The sequence below is a fragment of the Octodon degus genome, unplaced genomic scaffold, assembly GCF_000260255.1.
Source record: "Octodon degus isolate 3935 unplaced genomic scaffold, OctDeg1.0 scaffold00042, whole genome shotgun sequence".
NCBI lineage: Eukaryota > Metazoa > Chordata > Mammalia > Rodentia > Octodontidae > Octodon > Octodon degus.
This window is the reverse complement of record NW_004524618.1, coordinates 15,168,190-15,187,026: the sequence shown is the minus strand read 5'-3', so window position 1 is coordinate 15,187,026 and position 18,837 is coordinate 15,168,190. Positions and strand designations below refer to the sequence as shown.

Genomic DNA, 18,837 nt, shown 5'->3' with positions numbered 1-18,837 from the left:
AGCACAAGGGCCTGAGTTCAATCCTCGGTTCTGCACCCCCCCCCCAACAAAAAAAAAAAAAGAAAGAAAGAAAAGAAAAAGAAACTAAATGGACATTTTGAGCTAATTTTGCAGGGAACAGGGCCACATCTTACAATGCTGTGGACAAGACTCCAGCCAGTATTCTGACACTGGTTCAGTCAAGATACAGAAGAGTTTTGTCAGCTCAAGTGTCCCTTCTGTGCCCTTTTATGGTGGACATTACCATTTTAAATTATATTTTACTTCTGGAGGGTAAAACTTGAATATAAGTAATATGTTTGTGTTTGTATTTCTTTCAGCAATGTCTCTTAAATATTTTAGTACTAACTGCTAATACAGTACTAACTGCAGTTTTAAAAATCTACTATTGGCATAAAATTAATTTATAACCCTAAATAATATGTTACAATTCTGTTTGATTGTCGATAATACTTCCTGAGTCCCTTTTACATAAAGTGAGAAAATTATAACCCATTTACATAATTTCTTTTTTCCTACTTTTTAGATGCTGTGAGCTACACCTTACTTTTTCATTGTCCAAATTAACATATTTTAGGTCTTCTTTCCTATGTTCATTTTTATTATAGGTTAATGTCTACAACCTAGAGTCAGTAACTGTGGTTTGGGTGTGAGTTGAGTGTGTCCTCCCAAGGCTTGTGGGCTGGATGCTGGGTCCTGCGCATTGCGATGTTGGATGAGGGGGACTTTGAAAGGCAGGACATAGTGGGAGGTGGTCAGGCCACGGCATTGCCATCATTTCCACGAGGCTGATGATTGAGCCTGTCCCTTGCATCGCTCTGGCTTTCTGTCTCACGTGTCATCTTTTTTATATGGTTTCCTGCTAATCTGATGCCACCCACTGTAAAATTCTCTCCCATGGTGGGGCAGATAATTCTGCTCAATATTGAACTTTCAGTCTCCAAAACTGTGAGGTAAATAAAACTCTTCATGAAGTATGTAGTCTTCGATATTTTGTTACAGAAACAGAAAACAGATTAATACCCCAACAGAAGACAAATTAGGACTATTTAAATTAATGGCTTTATGAAGGTGACTAATGGGGGGGAGTTCTCTTTAATAGTAAATACCACTCCCGCATTAGTCTTCCCGTTCGTGCTGTGTCGTGGTGTTGAGGCTTATTGATACAGGATGTCTGGCACGTTTTTAGAAGCCCTCTTTACGGGTCTTGCAAAGCGAGCACCTTCTGGCGGGTTCTCCTGCACTCCTCACCCTGGCCGGCTGGCTTGCCCGGGGCTGCTGCTCTAGGCTGAGCGGAGCTGTCTCCTCCTCCTGCTGCTCTGTGGGAAACCTACCACAAGCCCTGGCTGGTATAAGTAGCCTCATGTGCCTCGCTGCGGAAGGGCCTCTGGCCTTCCACACTCCAGTTCTTTATTTGAGCTTGGACTTTTTTAGCAACAGTTCCTGCCTCTGACTCAGACTGTTTTATAAGTGCCACTTAAATTTTTTAAAAACCCTTTTCGGAGTGGCTTATATAAGCTGTGATTTGGAGGGTGGGTACGAGATGGGTTGTGTTGATGTACAGGGAGGCTGAGAATTGTTTTGCACCTACCCCACAGGCAGAAGAGAAAAGGGGAGGAATGGATTTTACATTGGAACTCCCTTCTCTTTCCTTCTCCAGAGTGTTCTGAGTTAGGAGTCTAAAAATATGGATTATTCTGACTTCATGTTCTTACTGAACCCAAGCTAGAGCAGAAGGCCATGGCAGAAACTTGCAATTTTATAATAATGGATTAAAACTCCATTAAGCATCTGTTATGAGTTGAGTCGTGTCCTCCCCACCCCCAACAAGTTCATATGTTGAAGCCTTAACTCCTGATGTCTCTGGATCTGTCTGTATTTGGAGATAAGGCCTAGAAGAGGGAATTTAATTAAACGACGTTCATTAGGGTAAGCCCTAAGCTAACACGACTGGTGAATCTGAACGCATACACACACGCACGAGCGCTAACTTACACACACACACACAGGCAGGGACCTCAGGTGTGTAGGCAGTGAGTGACGTCATGGGTTACACAGGGCAACCGTGGTCATCTCAAGGCAAGGACAGAGGTCTTGGAAGAAAAAAAGTTTACCAACTTCCTCATCTTAGTCTTGCAGCCTCCACAATTGTAAGGTAATACATTTCTGTGGCTTTAGCCAGCTGGTCTGTTGTGTTTTGTTTCAGCAGCCCTGGTAAACTGATACAGCAGCTTGGACCGGATTAGGATTCTTCCAGACCTGCCCTCTGCCAAGAAGGAGAAAGAGGAAGGTATTCAATGGGACCTGGGGAAGAGCCCTCAGTCACAGATTCTAAAATCTATTTTTTTTGTTTTGGACTATCTACAGATACTGGGAATATCAAGGAAAGAGTTTTACCTATCTTGCCAAGCTCTGAATGATGCAGTGGTGAAACATGAATAGACAAGGAAGATGTAATTAGGAGAGTTCTTTGTTTTTCCCAAGCGATGACCATTTAATTCAGATCACAAAACTTGAGATGCACACCAACATATAACCTTCTTATATATATTTTTATGGATGAAAATGTTCTCAACTTGACTTTTATTACCCCATCACGATATGCAGGGTGTGCAGACAGAAGCTTGGTATCCGCCAACTATATGAAAAGATAAACACTAATAATTCATGTGATTAAAAATGGGCAAAAGCAAACGACTAGCTTCCTTTTGAGAAGCATTTTCAGACCTATGAAAAGGACAGTACTAATAAAAAATTGTGTCTACTCAGAAGCATTCAGAATGTCAACAACACAGTGACAACTTTTGCAGAGTGGTATTCAGTTAACAGAGCAACAATTTTTTTATATAAGCTGCATCAGAGACAACTGAAGATGAAAATCTACCATCCCCATATATAACTAATTTGTGCTGTGCACCAACAAGACCCTGCTTTACATTTCCACGCCAATTTACAACCCCCGTACTGTACCAGGCAAGGTTAGTGGCTACTGAAAATACCACCAGGACAGGGCTAGCTAAAGACACATTCAGTAGTGTGTTCACTATACAAAAAAGAAGACACTGTACAGTTTAAAAATAAATCTTGCACAGCCTCACATTTCATTTTTTTTTTCTTCAAAAGGAATGAGTTGTGTACAGGGGGTTAAGTGCTTTATAGACAAGAAAGAAAAACTGCGCTAGAACCAGCTTATTCATCGTCATCCTCTTCTTCATCCTCCTCATCCTCTTCTTCTTCCTCCTCTTCATCCTCATCTTCCTCCTCTTCTTTCTTTTTCTTGCTTTTCCCGGCCCTGATGACTCCCTTTTTTGCTGCATCAGGTTCTCCTTTGTCCAGTAGGCAGCGATGTCCTTCTCGTACTTCTTCAGCTTGGCAGCCTTCTTCTCGTAGGACTGCTTGTCATCTGCTGCAGTGTTATTCCACATTGCTCCAAGTTTCTTTGTGACATCACCAATGGAGAGGCCAGGATGTTCTCCTTTGATTTTTGGGCAATACTCAGAGCAGAATAAGAAGAAGCCCGAAGGAGGCCTCTTGGGCGCAGTGGTATCCTTGAACTTCTTTTTTGTTTCTCCTTTAGGAGGAATACAAGTTTTCATTTCTCTTTCATAACGAGCCTTGTCCGCCTTTGCCATATCTTCAAATTTTCCTTTTTCTTTAGCAGACATGGTCTTCCACCTCTCTGAGCACTTCTTAGAAAACTCTGAGAAGTTAACGGAAGCACCTAGGTGCTTCTTCTTGTGCTCCTCTCGGCAAGTTTGCACAAAGAATGCATATGATGACATCTTGCCTCTCGACTTCTTAGGATCTCCTTTGCTCAAGTTGCTTGTTTTCCTCAGCAAAGTACAAAGTCACCTAGTGCCCGGCCGGCTCTCACTTGCCCCAGGGCTGCCTCTATGGAGCTCAATCTACTGCAATATAACCTTCTTATCTTATTTAACTGCAAATAAAGTTTCTTTTCAGGGCATCAGTACAACTAAATTGGAATTATCTAAATAAACTTCTAATACCATTCTTCAATATTATAAATAGACTATTTAAAAATAGACTTAAACATTACTTTTTTTTTAGGACTAATAATAAATGATGAGGTAGAATAACTTCAGGAGATTTCCTAGCCCTAGACCCCTAAATTAAGTTTCACTAACTTTAAATACTGGTGGCTTTTTAGGAGTGAGAGATCTGTGTTGCTGAGTGCCTGCTCTTTAATGGAAAGACTTAGGTTTACTTTTTCAAATGGTTCAATCACACTAACACATAAGCCCTTCGCAGACCCCTAATAAAAGACCCACTTGAAAAATTGGGCCATTTTAATGTTTTTATAATTTAATAAATAGTTTTCTTAATGAATGCAGTCATGAGAGTTGTTCAGCAGTATTCAAGTTTTGGTTTTCCTGATTGGTTTGTAGTCTTCAATAAATATAGAAAGTTATTGTATGGAACATCTGTCAAACTAGTAAGACTGCATTGATGCGTCCATCATTTTCAGGATTGTTGGTTGTCTGGGCATATTTACCCTAAATAACCTTGCCTCCTTGCGTCACAAGGCCCAACTTGCTCATGTTCACCTCAATCACTGTTCCTTTGGTAATAACACCCAAAGTTGTATACAGTGGCGATGAAGGATTCTTTTTCACACCAAGTATTGGCAGGCAAAGGGTGGCTTTCCGTTCAGGATGTGCTACATGGGCCTTCTTAAAGTGTAAGCCCATTGGCCTAATGAATCTTCATATTTAGGTGGTTTTCTTGTAAAGCCATCTCCAACAAAGTAGACTTTAGAAACCATCCTTTTCAATGCCTTCTTTTTTAATTATATTTATTTATTTTATTAATTTTATTGAGAATGCCTTTTTTTTTTTCTCTTTCCAGTTTGAATAACTTTTAATACTTCCGTTTCTCCTTGGGCACAAACTTTAGGCAGAGGAACTTCCCATTTTCTTTTCGTTTTTGTTTAATCACTTTTGCACGAGACTGTCCCTCTCTGCCCAGCAGGTAGGCAGGTCCTGCTCCCTGTAGAGTCTTTTCATCATTCTTTGGTTTGGTGTTTCTCTTTTCATGCATCTTGATAGTCTTCTTCATTTGTATTTTCTCCGCATGGTGCTGTTTGTGGTAGAGATTCGCCTTCAGGCCAATCTTTGTTTTTTTTTCCTTCTTTGAATGCTCATGAGTCTCTCGACTTTCTTTTCTTTTTAAAATTTTTATTTATTTATTTATTTATGTGTGTGTGTGTGTGTGTGTGTGTGGCCAGCTCAGCCCACCAGGGGGCAGGGCTGGCTGGCATGTGGTGCTGGGGGATTGAACCGCGGTCCCTGTGCTTTGCTTTGCTAAGCTTGTTCTAAGTAGGTGCTTTAGACCACTGAGCCATCTCACCAGCCCCTCTCGACTTTCCTTCTTTCTCTTTTTCTCATGGTAATCCAAGTGGTACCCATAGCGTTTATGGTGTAATTCAATATTTTCATTCCGTGGCATGATGACAGCTGCAGAGCCACCGTGAGTGGCCTCAGGTGTGCAAAGAAAAGTCCTAACTTTGAGGTCTCCCAGATCAGAAGAATTCTTAAGTTTATAAGAATAATATTATGTAGGATGTTAGCTGGGACATGTTGATAAGAGCCGGTTACTATATGCAGTGGTGCCAAGGCAGTAAAAATGAGGGATTTCTGGATTACCAGCAAATCTAACATCTTAAGAAGTTCTTCAGTCCAGAGATTGAAAGCCCTTGGTTAAATTGTGCAAAATATTCTTTTCTCCTCCTCCTCCTCCTCCTCCTCCTCCTCCTCTTCCTTCTCCTCTTCTTCTTCCTCCTCCTCCTCTACCTCCACCTGTACCTCCTTCATATATATATATATTTTAGGGAAGGGTCTACAGTGCATTCAGGGTCTCACTACTAGATCAGACTTGTAGTGATCTGCCTGTTTACAGCCTCCCAAGAGCTGGGATTACAGGTGTGCACCACCATGCCCAGTCTCAATTGCCAGTTCAGTGCACCCCAGGCATGGGGCCAGCACAGCAGGTCCAGGGATCGAACCCCCAGCCCCTGCACCTGCTTGCAGGCACTTTAAACCACTGAGCTATTTGGCCAGCCTTCTTCTTTTGGGCCAGGGTCTCACTATGTAGTCTAAATTGGTTTTGAACTCACTTTGTAGCCCAGGCTGGCCTTGAACTTGCCACAACCCTCCTGCCTCAGCCTCCCAAATGCTGGATTTCACAAGCATATGCCACCACACCTAGGTGTGCCAAACTTCTTGCACAGTAGCCCCTTCTTTCTGTTGTGAATTCTCCCTCTTCTCTTTGATACCACTGCATTATCATGGACATTATTATAATGGAACATTTGTTTTATAACAGACTCAGCTCGGAAGTAAGTCTCAGGATGGTGACTTTATTTCATGTATTCGCTCTTCCATATGCAAAAGAGGGAGTAAGGTCTGATGTCCATTTGAGTTTATAGAAGGTGGACTCCAGAAGCTCCTCTCTTCCCATCCACTTGGCCTTGAGCAAGTGAGGCAGCATTTCCTAGCGTCAGTTCCCTCATCTATAAAGTAGGTGGTGCCAGCCACTCACAGCAGGGTGGGACCCTTAAGTGAGGAGGTACGGAAACGCAAGGCATTCAGCTGTAAATATTTTAAAGCTCAGCAAATATTAGCTACCAATGATAGTCATTACTGTAGCATTTTTTAAATCATTGGTGTTACTAACAGGTTGTAGCTACTGACGCTCCTTTTAAATATTACTCTTTTTTATAAGAATATGAAAGGATTTGGTTCATAATGATAAGCATTTTAAGTTGATAAGTGACAGAGAACTAAGGATGATCCGATCAGTAACACTTGGAAAATCAATTAGAACTTAACATTCACATTTATCAAAATATCAAATGAAGCACTTACCTACTGGTGATCCCAAAATCAACTCCTAATTTTTCGTAACTATACGGGGCTGAGGGTCTAACTCCCTGGAACAACGCCTGCCTGGCAAATGTGAGGTGCTGAATTGGATTCCTGGTACCTCCCAACGAGGTATAAAAAAAGCCATATTAATATGCTGAGCTGTAAAAGGCTCAAGTCAACAACTTCTAACATTGCCAGTCATGCAGAGAACCCACTACTATGATGGACTACTGGACTATATTGGATTATTTTGCTGAATTCATGCACCTACAATATTTAAATGCCAATGGAATACCCATCTCTGACAAAACTAAACAAAAAAAAGGGGGGGGGATACAAAGGGAGGACCATTTTGTACCTATATACAAAATATTTAGGATAGATATACAGCTACTTTCTCTGAATTCAATGAGAAGAAAGATTTGTACTAATAGTGTTTGGACAGGATATCATGTCTGCATTTAAGTATTATTCTATCCCAGCGATGGCAAACCTTTTAGAGCTGTCAGCGATGACAGATAGCCAGCAGTGGCACACGTGTCATAGGTTCTCTACCACTGTTCTATCCCATGAAAGGAACCTTTGCTTGAAGACCCTTGGCAGTTAAAGCCACTTGGCATGGGAGTTAGTGGGAAGGGGTATAGATTTAGGTTAATATATGCAGACACAACTTGTTCTGTCTAAGCTCTCAGTATCTATCATCAAGAACTTCTCCCACTTTTATACGTATGTAAGTCCCACAGGGATCGTGTTAAAATGCAGATTCCAATTCTGTGTGGGGGCCAAAGGGAAAGCACCAAGATTCTGTGTTCTAACAAGCACCCAGCTCTGGGTCTGGGTTTTGAGTACCAGGCCGTGGAGTAGATGGTAGAGCTAACTATGTGTGATCCAGATTTATTTGTAAATTCCACGGTTCTGAACCAGTTTTTACACTCTATTGATTTATATTAAAGGTCACAAAAATTTAAAAGTGGCTGTATTCTTGCTCCTTTATTGCTACTGGCTTTGGCTAAGTACTTAATAATATCAAAAACCAAAAAAGAGTAACAACCGCGACGGCTGATATTTCTACAGATGCTGCTATGTAACAGAAGAGCTTACTAAATTCTCACAACACCCAAGTGAGGTAGGTGCCCTAAATATTCCCATCTCACAGGTGAGAAGGCTGAGGCACAAAGAAGTAAAACAACTTGCTTAGATCACTCAAGAGGTGTGTGTCAAACCAGGGCCATTTTAGGAGTCTGTGTACTTAAAAGACTCCCTTGGTAAATCACAGACCCTGGCATAGTGCACCTTGCTTGCTACGTTTTATTATCCCTATTTTGATTTTCATCACATTTTGTGACACATTAAGCCCACTTTCTAGCAGCCAGTAACTGTGATATGTATCAGGAATGCAAACTGTATCAGTGAGTTTTGCGTTGCTATCACAGAATTCCTGAGATAACGTATAAAGATAAAAGTCTACCTTGACTCACAGTTGTGGAGGCTCCAGTTCATGGGCAGTTGGCTCCGCCACTTTGGGCCCCTGGCGAGGCAGCGATGAGAAGGTCGCGGGGAACCTTTTGGTCAGATCTCACTGTGGCTCAATGATCAAGACCTACCAGTCTAAGTTCAAGTCCCTGTTCCTCTGCCGTGAGCTCTGGCCTTGAGAAAGATTGCTTTCTCTTTAAGCTGTTTTCTGTGTCGAGGGATTAATGATCATCTCACTTCCTAAGATTGTCATGAGGAATGGTTGAGAAGTACAGGAAATGCTCACAGGGCCTGTGCAGAGTAGACATTCAGAACAGATTACCAGCCCTATTTTGGGGTTGCAGAGGCAGATGTTAAGGGATGGTGTCAAGCAGTGACTTGTGATTTGGATATACATGATTGAGGGATGGAGCCTCACGTGTCCCTCAATCTTTCCCCAGGAAACTCACTGTTTAATATACAGAGTTCAGTTCCTATATTCTGGAATTTGATCTTATTGAGTAAATACTGCTAGAGAGAGAAAGAGACAGAGAACTGACAGAAATGAAGGGAGGACTTCGTCCTCTCTAAACTGTTCTAAGGTAGATAAAGCAGGTTTTAATGGCCCATGGTGCAGATCTGGAAGACCATTTGGTGATTTGTCCAGGATCTCTCATGAGAATCGGGTCTTCTGCCTCGTCCTTGTGGCCAGTGTTGAATGGCAGCTTCTGCTTGGACACTCTGCACTGTGGTCATGAGGAGAGAGACGCACTGTGCTATGTGGTCCCCTGGTCGCCTAGCCTTGGCAGAGACAAGGACTGCTTCTGTGAGTGAGATTCATTCGGGAGAATCTCATGGAAATAGAATGTGACTCCGAAAAATAATTTTGAAAATACCAATAATATGAACCACCTCTTCCACACAGTTTTTAGTACTTAGATATTTTACAAAAAGTATGAATAGCCTGTGAATAAATGCTTTCTGTGGTGCCAAATTAGTTCTTATGTCACCCCAACATTATTTCAGGTGTAGAAAAGGTTTTAGCTTCTCTAATTTAATGCCTCTCCCCTGGGCTGTTTAATATAGTTGGAGTAGACTCAGCAGCCAGGGCATCCTCTTTGATTGTGACTCCTTGTGTTCAATTCCTTGTCAGTGCAGTGGGTGACCTTGGGCAATTGAACTTTTCAGTGACCTCATCTTTAAAGTGGAGATGATACTGGTACCTGCCTCAGAGAGTCTTAAGAAATTGGGGTGGGCTGGGGTGGAGCTCAGTGGTGAGTGGTGGAGTATGTGCTTAGCGTGAGTGTGCAAGCATGAAAGAAAGAAGAAAGGAAGGGAGAGAGGGGAAGGGAGAGGGGAAGGGTGGAAGGAGAGGGGGAGGAGAGGGGAGAGGAGGGGAGGGAGGAGAGAATCACAGAGGGCATCTACAGAGTCATCCCTCAATAAATATGAATAATAATGGGGCCATTGTTCTCACAGCTTAGGAAGCTGAGATATATGGTGACCACATATGGGAAGCTGCTATCTTAAAATTGTCCATACAATCTGTTTGCCAGCCACAAAAACAATTTCATGGGACCCACATGGAACTCATTCAGCAGGACCTGGGTCTAGCAGCAGAGACATACCTGTGTGCTACAAGGACTGTTTCTCCTCTACACTTTCTGTTTAAATGTGGGCAGACTGCAGGGCCCTTTAATTCTTGTAACTGCCCCTTGGCTTGTCTGTGGTGGGGGCTGGTTACCTGGTTTATGAAGAAGGATCATTGCGACATGAGTTAAAGGGAAATGACACATCTGTGCTTAACGTTTTCCTGTGAATTTCTGGATAAGGTTTAGGTTATTCTTCCTTATTGAATATACGACCTTTTAAGAAATTTAGTTTTCATCTTTCCCAGTGGAATCATTTTTCTTAGGGAATTCAATTTGCTTCAAGTTTCTCTCATTCACTTTGCCTAAAAGATGAGGCCAGGGCCCTGTGACTGTTCCGTCACTGCTATCTGCCATTTTCACTCACGGCCTGTCATGAATTACATTCCGATAAGCTTCAGCTCTTCATCTGTAATTGCAAAGCAGACCCAGGAAGGGCTTTGAACGTGAGCGGTTGTCAGGTGCTCTGTCTGCCTGTGTCCCAGGGCAGCACAGCATCAGCTCGGGCTGCACCTTGCCTGCAGACAGAGCCAGGCGCTGTGGCCCATCGCAGCCACTGGGACAGCAAAACCTGGTGTCGCAGGAAGAGGAGTTGTCCTCAGACACTCTTGGGCAAGTCCATCAGTCCTTTTGGCTTTAGGACCTCTCATCGTTCAAGCTCCATTGTCTGACTTATACTTTGTAAATCTCTAAAATCCTTGTTACCTTTCTACTTTTTGAGAGCAGGGATTGCCAAACTCTGTTTTATAGTTTATAGTCATGCTGGAATGGGGCTTCCTTGGTCTAATTAATTTAGAAAAGGCTTCTTCTTTATCTCTTAGCTACACAGCGTGCCTGCATATTATTATGTGCTAAGTCCAGAGGTTGAAAACAAAATAAAACCCATTCAGGGCTAGGGATGTAGCTCAGTGGGAAAGCAGTTGCTCAGCACGTATGGGGGCCCAGCCTAGGGTCTCTGGTACTGCCAAAGCAAAGCGAAGCAAAGCAAGACAAAACAAACCTGGTTAACACGATTTAGTTAAGGATTTTGAAAGTACAGGTGAATGCGCGGTTTGCAGCGCCCGGTGCGCGGGCTTCGCGGGCTGAGCATCGCTCTCCTGCAGAGTGGGAGCACAGGCTGGAAGGGCTTCTTCTCCACGTTGCGGACAGCAGCTGCGTGAGGCGAGGACCACGCCGCAGGGCCTTTGACTTTGAATGATACTCTAAAAAGCACTGCTGCCATTTAATTACTGTGTGTTGTAAGCAATTTCTAAGTAGTTGGCTTCTTTTTTAAAAAAAAATATTTTAAAGAGAAAAATAAAAGAAAATTTGGAAATAAGATAATAGGAGAGTAGCAAATAGTTAGCTTCCTGATTCTAATAAATTGCCAATCAAATTATCTGATTCAACTCACAGAAGTCACATCAGAGGATTATAATTATGACGAAAATACTTTATTGTTGAACTCTTCAGAAAGTTTGAATGTTGGGTCGCTCTCCCCTTTTTTTCCAAGACTCTATTTTAGCCTGGTACCTTGTATTTAAAATTAATAAGAATAATACTTTAGACTTAAGGGGGTAAGAAAAACTAGCCTCTTATATTTTAAATGAAGGCCAACAAGATTTTAAAGTGCACCTAATAAAGCCTTGTTCAATTCTTCTGGCAAAAATTCCAAGACACTGGCAGGAAAGTAGAACACGAGGGTTAAAATATGGACTCACCGCCATGAGAATGCCGGGCATTGGGCGTAATCAGATTTCACTGAGCGCGACTGGCCCGCTGGCCCCAGCTGCCGCATGACAGCTCTGCAGACGCCAAGCATTTTATCAATGAGTGATCCAGTCACGATCCTTTGTCCAGTGCCTGGCGCTGTTGCCAAGTCAGGAGGATGTTATCAGAGGCACCGTGTTCCAGGCAGGGGACCTGGATTAAGGAGGGACTAGAGCATGGAGCACCTGTGGCACGGCTGTCTGCCAGAGCCACATTCCTCCAACAAGGTGCATACACACTTCAGGAAAAGAAAAACATGTGCAAATATTTTAGTCCTAAAGGTATTGAGCAATCATGAGTTGAAGACAAGTTACCTTTGGCCTGTACAATGACAAGAGGTGCTTGAAGTGGTGGCCGCTGGCTTCCAGACATGCATTTTCAATTTCTTTTCTAAGGGCTGGCAGTGTAGTGGGTTTTCCAGGATGTATGACATCCGCTAGGGTCCTCCATACAAAGTAACAATAGCTGTTGAAAACACATTATACTGCTTTTCTTTTCCTAAAGTATATATAATTTTTTTTTTTTTGGGGGGGATGAACTCTGTAGATAGCAAGAGGGGAAGTCAGGAATATAATCCCAGCCTGCATTTACTCATGTGTTTGAAGTAGTCTTTTATTTCAGAGGTAGACCATGGGCTGTGTCCTAAATTAATACATCAGGCTGGGTGCCAGTGGTTGTGACCTTACTGAGGACTTCAGCAATCTACCTCACACTTAAAAACAATTATGCCAATTTTTTTCCTGCCTTTTAGCTAATATGGGTCTAAAGCTGAGGACATTTATCCTAAGCATCTCTGGCCATTTAAACCATGTTATTGTAATTTTTCCTATATGCAAAAATCCCTATGTTCAAGAATATCTGCAAAAAGAGTTGTATTATGGGTAGAGGATTATCCAACCCAGTGTCAGGACATTACTGAGTAAAGGGGAAAAAATGTCTCTTTCCTGAGCCCTTCCTTCCGGATGAGATCATTGTTTTCGGCCAGTGTGTACCTACTATAAAGTCACTTGAAGTCCACACTTTGTCTCACACGCATTCTGTTAGGGAACAATTTCTGAAACCATGATGAGTATTCAGGCTGACAGAGAAAAAAAAAATCCAGAAAGTTGCTCTAAGATATATCATTTTGTAAAAGCTAGTTTTAGAAAAATACATTTGTTTGAAATGATAATCAGTAAGGAAAAAGGAAAGGCAGGAAGGTAAGAAAATCAATCCTTCTCTTTCTTTGTGTTTCAGTTATTGTGGTATTACAGTGGACAAAAATCTAGGTTTTGGATTGTGCAGACTGCAGGAAAATCCCAGCAACAGGCTTGATGTGTCTTACCAGCAGCTTCCCAGAAATAGCTATCCGTGTTTTGTAACTGGTATCAGGGAACCCATGCGCTCTTACAAGTGGTCTTTTATCTGAGACCTTTTCCAAGGTGCCAGTTAGCAAGGATGCCTGCAGTGAGTCCCCAGTCTCCTGCCCGAGTTACAGCACACAATAGGAAAGGAGGAAAGAGCAAAAGACAAAATAGAGGGGTGTAGCGGGGCTCCAGGATGTCCAAATGCTCTCAGGGAACAAAAGGCCCAGAATCCCCAGCAAGACAGCCTTGTATTTAGCTTGTGCAGGGGGAGGACATAGTGCTTTCCTAGAACAGCAGAGAAGCAGTGGTCGAGTGGGCAAGTTCAGCATCATCGAGGAAGGGAGAGCCATCCCACACCTGGGCACTGGTCTCCCTGGGTTGTCCTCAGCAGACCTCATTGACAAGAGGAAGTGAGCTTTCCGCATTCCACAACCAGTCCACAAGGCAAGAACAAGTCACTGTATAATTTGCGGCCCCCAAGAGTCTTTAGAATTGGAGGAGGTGTGGTCAGGGGAAGGGGACAAGGATTCTGTAGGCGAGGAAGGAGCTGGAACCACACGGAAACGCCTTGTTCTTCCTGCGGGGGCCGTGGCACACCCACCAGTGACACACCCCTCCCTAAGCCTAACTCAGTCCACAAACTCCCTGGGAGGAGAGCCAAGACACTTTCCCACTGAGGAGTGGATGCAGGCCTCTGTGCCAGCCACTGGGGAAGAAAAGTTGAAATCCTAGAGCTGGTGCAATGGACAACCTGGACATGACTGAGCTTACGGACCCCCATTGTGGCACTGAAGACTACAAAGGTTGGCTGTTCTTTTCATACACTTGGCATACACACTCTCTGGGGTAGGCAGGTCTCTAAAAATGAGGAAGAACATTGGGCTTTCCTATTCAATTGAAGTGGTCTCACTCTGGTTGTGTTAATTTGATTATCTATGTTCTTGTTGAAAGCGCCTACCCTATGTATCAGCATATTTGCATACATCATTACTTCAGTGGGATGTTAAAATTGATATGACTGCTTCATACGAGGAAGCCAGCTTATTGTAACCAACAACAATTGGTTGGTCAGTTCTGCCGGGTACTTTAAATGACAGCCTCAGTGACTGCAGGTGAACACTTGTGGTTGCCTTTCTGGGTGTTTTGTTTGAGTTCAGATGACACCCCTAGAATGCTCGCTTGTGTTTAGGGGAGCAGTCCTTCCCTGGTGGGGCTGGCTTCAGGAGCAACCAGCCTATCCTGCTCAGCATCCTCAGGGGCTGCAGCCAACACCCCACATTCGCCAGACAGCCTCAGAGGCAGCCTGACCCAACCTCTCCAGCTGTTCCCCGAATCCCAGACTGTGGCGATCACTGCTGATTCTACGACCAGAGCGGGTGCCTTACTTTGGTTTCTGGAGAGCAGAGCAGTGGGTCACCCCACAGCAGGCAGAGGGGCTCTGGCCCCTCCTTCTTTCACTTCTGATCCCCACCCAGCACCACCGGAGACTGGGCTTTGCTCCCACCCCAGCACCTGGAGGACAGGGAGCCTGGGTTAGCTGAGCTTCACATGTACCTGCTTGTCAAGAGGTATGGAAGAATGAAGGCTGGCACACGGCAGCTCATGCATAATTCATGGTGGCTTCTTGTGCCTAAGATTTTCTCTTGTAAACGAACATTATTTCGAAAGACAATTCCAATTTAGAGGTCCAGCAATGTGGTCTCATATTCCTTATTGATCTGCCTTAGACATTTACTGGGGAGACATAAGTTGACAAATATCAGAATAATAAAACTGAAAGTGGGCAGTAGGCCAAGATCTCTGTCTCAAATCTTTCCTCCCCTGCTCTTCCTAAAGTGTAATGTCACCTGATGTTTACAGAAGATTCTTTGACTCTCTCTGGGCCCTTCTCAAAGACAGACTCTAAATTTTAATAATACTCTAAATATGTAGAACACTGCATATTCATTAGGTTACATTAATGTGTTACTGAAATTTTGAGTAATAAAACTATAATCCTATATAACTTTCCTAGGTGAAAAAAGTCTTGGTGATAAAATTAGAATGCCACAATATCTATATTTAAATATAGTTAAAGTCCTATGCTATTCTCACGCTGCACAGAGTGGATTTTTATTTTAAATTCCAGGAAAAAGGGGAGATTTTGGAAAATCTTACATGACAGAGAGATTATAAGTGAACAGAGTAAGCCATCCATCTGATTGTAATTTTAGTGGGCAAACCAGAAAGGGAAAGTGTTTCTGTTCTCTATTTTTTTTCTTTTTACTACTTCTTTTCCTTTTTACTCCATGGTTTATTTTGAAGGTATTTGGATTTCTTCCACTTGCTGCCAGCTGGAACCTACAGATAGAAAATGTAGCTCTAGAACACTCCAACGTTGACTTGAATCTCAGTCATAATTAAATTGGAATTCAGCAAATTATTTTGAGACTTAAAAACAGATATACCTTATGTTTGAAACATAAGGGGTTTCACTACTCTGCATTTAAAAAATCTTATTCTCCCTAGTGAATACTGGCAATGCATTCTAATTAACTTTTTAAATGAAGGGATGCTTTGGAAGGATGTGGAATGACAAAATCTGACCCTGCTTGCATTTAATTTCTTATTCTCAGTAGGCAGCTTTCTGATGTTTTAAGATGACCAACTTTCTGCCTCCTTACCCGTCTCTCCATCTCTAAGAGTGGATCACCTTGTGCTTTCTCTTGGAACACCTTCAAAGCCTTAGCTAGTTAAATGGCTGTTGATTTAAGACTTAGATGCAGTGATTTAAAACCTTCTGCTCTAAAGGATCTACTTAGAGATAGTGTGTACATGCAATTAATAGTAATTTAGGCATCTGAGATGTTTGTCCTTCTATTTTATATTAAAATGGAACGGCTGACATGTAGCTCTCCATTTTTAACATACTTTAAAGGTTGAGGCAAGAGCCAGGATAGTAATTAGGAATATTGGAATGAAACAAGACTTCCCTAATACTCATTCCTAAAAGGGAAAAACATTCCATGTGCTCACTGGCATTCCATTTACATTTCATGGGAGAGAATGGAAATGCTAGACAGGTTTTTCTGCTTTAAGAAGCAGGCCGGGTGTGGTGGTGCATGCCTCTAATCCTAGCACTAGGGAGGCTAAGGCAGGAGGATCGCCAAGTGTCTGAGGCCAGCCTGGGCTATGCTGGGAGTGTAAGGCCAGCCTGAACTGTACAGCTAGACCTTGTCTCAAAGAAAAAAGAAGCAGTCATAGATCCACTGCAGATGAGCTCTGCCAGAGTTGCAGACAAGTGGGTTGGTCAGAACATGCCTGAGGAGTGGGGGCAGGCAGCAGCTGGAGCCCGGAGCCCTGGGTTCCCAAGACACAGTCAGCAGGACGCAGGGATTGGAGAGCTGAGTCTCGTGTCCCCCCAGTGATGGCCACCCACACCCAAAGCTTGTGAATTTACTGAGGTCCCCTAAAGACCATAAAGAATGGCACCTCTCCAAGCCTAGTTTGGCCCCTCTGTCTTTACAACACTTTGCCTTGGAAGTAGATCTCATGTTGATATGTGAACCTGAGTCTCCCAAGGTGCTACGAGCTACACAGAGCATCCAGTCAGCAGTTTAGTGCAGTGGAAGCAACTTTCTATTGACTTAACTAGTCTACCACGCCCATTTTCCATAGATAGGATGTTATTAGCTATGTGAACATCCAAGCGCACAGCTTTGTAAATTGAATCAGCCATTTCCTTTTTGAGGCTCCTGTCTTTATCCTCCTCTCTTTTCTTAAATTTTAAAGTTATTTCATTCTAATTATGAGTCTTTAATTGGGATCCTCATCGTGGAGGGTTTCCCACAATGTGTCACAGAGTTCTCCTGGACTTGTCATTCCTTAACATTCTGTTTTGTATAATTAACTCACCAAACACCTTTCACCTGGCACTGTGCTGTGCCCAGTGTTGTGCAAATGAATCTGTGTCATTTAGAATTCAGAATTTTGGAAGACTTCCTGGCATGTGTGGCCAGAGATGTGCTGGGCAGGTAAGCAACAAGAAACAGTATGTAAAGACCTGCAGCGTGAAGAATGTGAGCAGCAGGACAAAAGACACAAAAGAAGGAGGTCACCTGCAAAGTTAGAAAGCTGCCTAGGGGAGGCCTAGGGCTCCTTGGGATTTGGGTGACCCCTCCGGTTACAAGGGGCACAATCTGCTCAGTGTGGCTCCACCATGGGTACCTTTCATCCTCAGAAGCTTATTCTGCCTGTCTCGCTTACAGAACAACAAGGGATTGGGGACCTATTTTTAACATGACTGTTCTCTGTGATTTTCAGAGTTATTTCTTCTATAAGTGCATGATATGGACTTGGCAGAAGGAAACTGTGTTCCCTTTAGACAAAATATGGATCAGTGCTTGAGCTCTAAGGGTGGAGATTTGCTTCAAATTGCAGCTTTACTAGCTACCAGCTCTGTAACCATGGGCGTTTCTTAATTTTATCTGAGCCTCAGTTTCTGCCTCTATAAAGTGGAGGTAACAATCAATACTGTCTGCTTTATAAGATTATGAGGATTAAATGAGAGTATCTATAAAACTCATGGCATCGTACCTCACCCAGAATAATGAATGGGTTACATAATTAGCAATCATAGTTTCATTTGAAAATTCTGATTCTTACAGATTATATTGCTAAATAGCTCTTTGGAATTCAAAGCCTTGTTTCTACCTTGGTTATTTTTGTGTGTGTCTTACATATTCATTCATTCATTCATATGAGTCATACAAGAACAAGATTTCATTGAGAAAAATTCACACAGTGCATTAGAGGTAAAAGTGTCCCTTAACTGGCATACAAAGCTAAGCAATAAGTGATTTTATCAGTTTTATTTCTTCATTTATCTTTCTTGCATCAAAGCAATGTGTAGTTCTACTTTGGAGTCTTAACTGTGTCTTCTCCCATACCGGGAGCCTAAGAACGGAAAGAAGGAAGGCCCGCAGAGCTTTGCAGGCCTGACCGTCCAGGAAATAAGCAAAAGTAGGGCGCTTTGGGTACCGATTGTGTATTTCTAAATGGGAATTGGTGCCTTTTTACTTTTCATAGTTGAATAAACTGATAACTGATTAAAATATTTAACTATTTCTAACTTGATCTGTGTGGGGGAAGAATTAAGACTCCTCCAGAGTGATCTAATAAACTCCCTATGACACAAGTCAGGTGATTTTTGTTTTTCGTTTTTAAGTAAATGTCCAGATTCTAAGATTTCAGGTTTCCTAGAGTCTAACAAGTGCGTTGCTGTTGCTGCTGCTTTTCTTTATCCTCTTCTCTTTTTTTCTTTCTTTCTTTCTTTCTTTCTTTCTTTCTTTCCTTCCTTCCTTCCTTCCCTCCTTCCTTCTTTTCTTTCTTTCTTTCTTTCTTTCTTTCTTTCTCTTTCTTTCTTTCTTTCTTTCTTTTTTTTTTTTTTAAATGTATTTGGTTGTTTCAGGTCTCACGACGCAGCTCTGACTCAGGGTGATCCTCCTGCTCTCAGCCCTCCAGTGCTGGGATTACAGGCGTGTGCCACCATTCTCAGACTCTGTCACAGGCTCAGTGCATCCTGTGGGTGGGGCTGGTGTGGCCTGTGGTGCTGGGGATGAATGACAGTTCCTACACCTGCATAAGGTTGCCTAAGCAGGTGCTTTAGTCCACTGAGCCATCTCGCTGGCCCCTCTTTCTTTCTTTTGGATTTTACTTGATTGTTTTATTAAAGTAACCAGAAGGAAGAGGAGGCGGAGGAAGAGGAAGAGGAGGAGG

General features: G+C 42.7%; 1 protein-coding gene across 2 annotated transcripts in view; it reads left to right on the top strand.

The window, feature by feature from the left end:
• The window catches only part of Ablim1 (actin binding LIM protein 1), a 297,903-nt gene that overhangs the window by 63,751 nt on the left and 215,315 nt on the right, over positions 1–18,837 (top strand). Inside the window, exon 1 of one of the 2 annotated variants that reach the window (XM_023715543.1) lies at positions 13,759–13,883. The exons of the other annotated variant lie outside the window; for it this stretch is intronic. Coding sequence (XP_023571311.1) covers positions 13,823–13,883 — 61 coding nt within the window. The 5' untranslated portion in view covers positions 13,759–13,822. Of the gene's footprint in view, positions 1–13,758; positions 13,884–18,837 lie in introns of those variants that run through there. 2 annotated transcript variants of the gene reach the window in all.